This window comes from Thunnus thynnus, chromosome 8, assembly GCF_963924715.1.
Source record: "Thunnus thynnus chromosome 8, fThuThy2.1, whole genome shotgun sequence".
Lineage (NCBI taxonomy): Eukaryota > Metazoa > Chordata > Actinopteri > Scombriformes > Scombridae > Thunnus > Thunnus thynnus.
Window position 1 is genome coordinate 13,638,858 of NC_089524.1, and position 6,605 is coordinate 13,645,462.

General features: G+C 37.7%; 1 protein-coding gene across 1 annotated transcript; it reads left to right on the top strand.

The window, feature by feature from the left end:
• Positions 1 to 1,029: 1,029 nt before the first annotated feature.
• Positions 1,030 to 5,028, top strand: ndufa7 (NADH:ubiquinone oxidoreductase subunit A7). Its single transcript, XM_067596668.1, has 4 exons — positions 1,030 to 1,181; positions 2,549 to 2,598; positions 4,242 to 4,379; positions 4,807 to 5,028. Exons 1-4 carry the CDS (start codon positions 1,131 to 1,133, stop codon positions 4,892 to 4,894), a joined length of 327 nt encoding a protein of 108 aa, XP_067452769.1. The 5' UTR covers positions 1,030 to 1,130; the 3' UTR covers positions 4,895 to 5,028.
• Positions 5,029 to 6,605: the final 1,577 nt, after the last annotated feature.

Genomic DNA, 6,605 nt, shown 5'->3' on the forward strand with positions numbered 1-6,605 from the left:
TATGACTGTTTACCAAAACATAGTCACATACAGTGTACTTGCACATTTCTGATGTGGAAAAATAAGTAATATGCAGATTTTAATAGGTTTGAACAAGTGTTTGGTTCTGATATGCAGACTTGCATTGTTTGATTCAAAAATGTATATTTATTTGCTTTCTGTGTAATCATCTATAGTAATATGACTTGGGATCTAATACAGAATATATTTTATTAGTGATGCTACAATAAATATGGGTGACATACTGTGGATTAAGAGTGACGTTCAGGTTACAGTAATCAGGTAAACTACCATAAAAGCCATATGTTTTTTTTTTTTTTGCCAGCAAGTTAGTTCTAACAGTTTACTCACTACAGGTTACACTGATACAATGCAGTTTATATTATTCACTAACACTGACATGTTAAGGCTATAAATAAAATAAAAAGGTTGTAAGAATCTGGCATCAATTTATAAAAAAAATGTATTCAGTTATTTCTTTCCACAGATGCAACTGAGCTGTTACCAACAAAATTGGCCCTAAAATCAAATGTCATGTCAGATTTCCTGGTAATTGATTTAGTTTTATTTCACAACTGTATAGCTGGTATAATTTTTCGTATAAAATGAGGATAAAATACATCCGTCTGTAATGCTGCAGTTGTCCTTCCAGACCGCCAGGTGTCAGTAAAGAGCTGCAGTTGTCCTTCCAGACCGCCAGGTGTCAGTAAAGAGCTGCAGTTGTCCTTTTAGGCCGCCAGGTGTCAGTAAAGAGCTGCAGTTCTCCTTTTAGGCCGCCAGGTGTCAGTAAAGAGCTGCAGTTGTCCTTCCAGGCCGCCAGGTGTCAGTAAAGAGCTGCAGTTGTCCTTCCAGGCCGCCAGTTGTCAGTAAAGAGCTGCAGTTGTCCTTCCAGGCCGCCAGGCGTCAGTAAAGAGCTGCAGTTGTCCTTCCAGGCCGCCAGTTGTCAGTAAAGAGCTGCAGTTGTCCTTCCAGGCCGCCAGGCGTCAGTAAAGAGCTGCAGTTGTCTTTCCAGGCCGCCAGGTGTCAGTAAAGAGCTGCAGTTGTCCTTCCAGGCCGCCAGGTGTCAGTAAAGAGCTGAGAAACTCGCTTACGTTACAAGAAGAAGCTCTGTGTCCTTCACAACAGGAAACATGGCTACAGCCACTAAAATCATCCAGAGGCTCCGAAATTTCCTATCAGGGGTAAGATATACAACCAGGGACGAGTCTAAAACTGTAAAGAGGACGTAGTGACAGTGTAATACAAGTTTATCTCTGGGTGACTTATTGTAATTAATCTTCTACAGATCTAATTTAACGGCCACCGCTAGCTTTCAAGAGCTAACGTTCACCTGTCCAACGACGCTGAAGTTAGGCTCCGATTCAGGGTGAAGGGGAAAGTAAAGGGAAACATAAATAATGGTATTTAGCGTTTAGATATCTTGCCATTTACATTTATGAAAGAGTGTTAGACATCGTAGCAAAAGTCCTGACAAGTCTAAATATAGTGGTTTTTGATCTGGATAGGGTATATTGTGGTGTGAATGAGAAAAAAAGCAGTGAAATCGCCCTTTTTTGTTTTTTCACAAATAGAATAAAGGTTTCACAAATGTGAAACTGTGTTTTAATTAATGTCTGGAGTCTCCTTGTTAATCTAGTCCAGATTTGAGGAGTATAAATGTAATGATTTTTGATCTGGACCTGCTCTAATGTGGTGTGGATAGGGGGGAAAAGCAGCTAAATTGCCCTTTTTTGTTTTCATAAGCAAAATAAAGGTTTCACAAATCCAAAAGTGGTTTTGAACAGTGTTAAGGCTTTTGCCACGATGTCTGACACTACTTTATAAGTGTGAGGGTGGTGAAAAAACAGAGAATCAGCCGCTAAATATCATTATTTATGTTTCCCCTCAAAGATCCCCACCAGACGTATTAAAATAAAATACACTACTTTCAGTAATAATTTGCGTCTGATATGGTTTTTCCAGAAAAAAAAGTTCAAGTATCTTGTTTAAATCTTTAAAATGATATCTACTCCTTCTCTGTCAGTAAAAAAAATCCAGACCCTATAAATATGTAAATATATTTCATCTCAGAAGTTGAACTTCTGGACACAAGATGTCTCCTACTTCACTGTAAAGTCTGTTCTCAGTGTTTGTGCACTGGAAGCTTCAAGTTTCCACATCACACATGTGTGAGTTGAATATTGAACCTCTTTAGGCTCCAAAACCATTTGTGATGTCACTAATCATGCTCGTAAGCCCGTCCCTGAAAATCTAATTTTCACTGAGCACAGAGAAACTTTCCACTTTCAGCAGATGTAATTTCAAACTCTGCACGTACGTCATTCTGCACAGTGAAGCTTAAATATCCAACTGTAGGAACAAGAAGAAAAACACATTTTTGAGTAGAGGGGGCCTTTAACTTTTCCGTTAATCCCGATTCGGAAGCCAACTTCAGCATCGTACCAGTCGAGTTAATTTTCATGTTAGTTGGATGATAGCGTGTGAAAAGAAAAGATATGATGATGACAGTGCGGATTTTAAATTAATTACAATGGTGTTTATTTTTCAGCATGACCTGCAAGCCAAACTGCAGCTGCGGTATGAGGAGATAGCAAAGAGGTAAGACTTTAACTCAGCTTCTCCATTGTACTGTGACACACTGAAGTAACTACAGTGGTGGAAGAAGTACTCAGATCCTTTACTTTTGGAAAAGTAAATATACCACAATGTAAAAATACCCCATTTCAGGTAAAAGTTGTAAAATCCTACTTAAGTAAGTACAGAAGTATTACCAGGTAACACCTGCCTCTCCCTTAAAGGATAGGTTCGCAGTTTTTCAATTCTGTCTTAAAATTTACAGTCTTTTTAGCATCAGATTCCCTCTTTGTGTTTCCTGGGACAGTGTCTCCCCGAGCTGCAGTGGAAGTATAGTAACATAAAGAGGAACTTTGGCACTAAAAAGACTTTAACGTTGAAAGATTTCAACTTGATTTGACTAATTTGAACAACTGAAGCTTCATATTAGCTTCAGGACTGTGGATTTTGTCCCCCATCACTTACATTGTAAGTGCATTATGAAGGGATCTTCTAATGGTCAGTATGAACAGGAGGAATGATTACAGCAAGAAAAAACTATTTCAGTGTTCATTTGGGCTCCTGACTGTTGATTTAAGACAGACTTGAAAAATTGTGAACTTGTCCTTTTAATAATCTTAACTCAAAGTCCATTTTACTATTTTTTTCTACATCTCAGCTGCATCTCACGGTCTTCTTATCTCATCTCCATGACAACTGAGCGAACTCCATCTGTTGGAGTCCTAGTAAAAGCTAATAAGTGGATCTTGAGTAAAGTCAGACTACTATTTCCAATATTGAGATTGAAATTCTCACACGAACACATCTTAGGCATCATTTTTATCACTCAAGCATGTTTTTAAATTGACATTTTCACAGAAGAAGTTGGACTTTGTTGCAGCAGCAAAAGCACAGGTGGAACGAAATACACTGAAGGTTCCACTCGTGTGTGTGTGTGTGTGTGTGTGTGTGTGTGTGTGTGTGTGTGTGTGTGTGTGTGTGTGTGTGTGTTGCACTAAAACCATGCCAGTGTGCACGCATGGATAATACCAGTGTCCTGGAACTGGAATATATAGTTATTTTATACATTAGAGCTGCAGCAATTAATCGTTTAGTTGATTGACAGAAATTTATCAGCAACTATTTTGATAATTGAATAATTGTTTTAGTAATTTTTTAAGAAAAATGGCAAACATTTGCTGGTTGCAGCTTGTCAGATGTGAGGATTTTAAGGTTTTTGTGTCATACATGATAGTAAACCAAATATCTTTGGACTTTGAACTGCTGATCAGACAAAACATGACTTTTGAAGACGTCACCTTGGGGTCTAAGAAATTATAACAGGCATTTTTCACTATTTTCTGACATTTTATAGACAACATCATTAATCAAGTAAATCGTCCGATTAATTAATTATCGTTAGTCATAGCCCTATTATTGACACCTGTTCATTTCCTGCTATGAATTATCAAACTGTCTGCTGTAAAAAAGATCCATTCAAGTGTCATTATCACACACATGATGACACATGGGATCCAACCGTTAAGCCACATCAGCATTGGGTCTGGCAGACTTACAGAGTCTGGATACTCAGTCCTGAGTATCCAGACTCTGTAAGTCTGCCAATATGAACCCACCAGGGAAAACTTTTTCTGCACTTGTTCAGATTGTTTATGCTTCTTCTACAGGACGCAGCCTCCACCCAAACTGCCAGTTGGCCCGAGCCACAAGTTTGCCGGTAACTACTACTACACCAGGGACGGACGCAGAGAGTCAGTACCCGCCACAGTCATCATGTCTTCACAGAAGGCGCTCACTGCTGGCAGGTAAATGACTCAGTCGATGCACATAAACGCACATAAATTTGATTACAACTAGATAAAGACGTTGTTGGACATCTTACCTTAGTTTAGTTAATGTGGAAAGCAGAGCAGTCAAACCTGATGAACAGGGATGAATTATTTTTCAGATAACAGTTGAGTAATTCTGTTTGTGATGTCTCTGCAGTGAGAAATGTTACATGATGACAGAATTAACTGGACGCAAATAGATTTAGGAACAGATATTTTATCTATTTTTGATGTTTTTACGTGAATTCAAACTGCAACAGGCACCTGCAGCTAATCACCTAGTTAACAACTAGATTTTCATGACATCTAGTGGACACGCTGATGAAAATGTATAATTTGTTTTATTTGTAGTGAGTCTCTCAGCACCTAGTGGTATTTCTCTTGACTTTTTGATCTTTTCTAGCCAAGCTGAAGTCCCAGCAAAGCCTCCTGTGACCCCAGGTGCCGTATATAAGCCTCCATCTCTCTCCACAGACCAGCCGTACCTCTGAGCAGCACGGCACCATCCTTTCTACATCAACAACCTCATTTCTTCCTTCAAAACTGCTGCAGAGACTTACCTGCAGTGTATGTTGGTTGTATCTTGTACAATAGAAAGTGTGAATAAAATGTGTTATATGTTAAAGTTTTCTGTCCATCTGGTTGTTCTTGTTGTATGAAATGGACGAATTTTCAGTGTTACTTGTGTGAGTAGATTTGCCAATATGATAGTGATGTACATCATGGAACAGAAAACAAGGAATTAGTAAATATTCTGCTGCTTGATCCTGCAAATGACCTACAAAGACGAGTCTGTCAGAGAAATTGAAGGTCAAGATGAATCAGCTCCTTCTCCTTCCCTGTTGCGACTGTCCAGCCTCACAAAGTCAAAGTCATTGTGGCCTAAATTCAAAAGTCAAACAAGAAGTTGCTCTCAAAGAGCCAGAAAAGTTAAAACCTAAGAGTTTACCAGTGGTAAACTCCTGTTGCTTTAAATTTAAAATTTTGGATGAATTTTTATGATTTAATTTCCTCGTAGTTTATTGTCTTTGGAAACTTTGGGGTTTTGACTAGTTAAAAAGACAGATTAAAGAATTGATGAATATCAGCAATCCCTCTTGTAATTCTAACCTGTTGTGTTTGTATGGTTGTTGCACCAGTTTGAGCCTGGATTGTCTCCCATCACATGTAGTAAAATCAAGAATTACTTAAACTTTGAAAATGAAAAACTTAATTTTTTAGTGTTTAGGTGTCTAAAGGTGAGAAAGAGATGAAGCAGTATTTGCCTCACTCTTCAAAGCTCACTCCTCTGCAGCAGCTGTATGTCTGTATGGAGTATGCCACGCTCTGAGTATTAAAGAAAGTGTGACAGTACTGTTTTGAGAGTTGTTTCTTTCCTCATTGAAGTCAAATGCAAGAGGTGAATTGCCACAACAAAAGATATCTACTTGATTTGATTCATTTGGACGGTTGAAGCTTCATATTAGCCCAAGATGAACTTTTAAATACATTTTTGCACAGAAGGAGGACTGTGGATCATGATAAGTGCATTATGATGGGATCTTCTGATGATCAGTGTGAACAGGAGGAATTATTATGGCAAGAAAAAAAACTTTCACTGTTAGTTTTGGCACCTGACTGTTGTTTTAGACAGACTTGAAAAACTGTGAACTCGTCCTTTAAGGCAGGTGTGTTTATATTTTAAGGTCATGTTGATACAACCTCTTATCTCCAGCAGTCTGTGTAGTGTTATTGTGTGTTTATTTGTCAAATAGAAAATAAATGAAAAGGGCCCGATGCAGAACAAAGTTCATCTGGGAGCCTGCATTAACATATAATAAACCAAAAGCACCATGATTTCAAAATAATTGATTTCAAGTGGGAAAATAATAGAAGAAAATCAAGCTAACTGTGATTTCAGAGTTTAACCGGTATCGACTGTTACAGTTTCAACTTTTCATTCCGCACCTTTTTTAAGATGTTAAAATTTTTTATTGAAACTTAATTTATCATAACACATTTAATTTCATCACAGTCCAAATGTCAAACATTGTGAATGAAGTTTCATTAAGTCTTGTAACACGAAGATCGACGGACAATGAAATAAAATAATAATGATATGAGTACAGTAAAAAGATAAATTAAGGTAATTCTGTATGTTTTAAAAAATGTCATAATAATTGATTGTACATATACGCTTTTTGCTTTGAAGAGATTTTAGAG

Coding starts and splice junctions, on each gene's coding strand:
- ndufa7 (XM_067596668.1), top strand. CDS start 1,131: ATGGCTACAGCCACTAAAATCATCCAGAGGCTCCGAAATTTCCTATCA. Junction 2,599..4,241: donor TATGAGGAGATAGCAAAGAG/GTAAGACTTTAA, acceptor CTTCTTCTACAG/GACGCAGCCTCCACCCAAAC. Junction 4,380..4,806: donor AAGGCGCTCACTGCTGGCAG/GTAAATGACTCA, acceptor GATCTTTTCTAG/CCAAGCTGAAGTCCCAGCAA.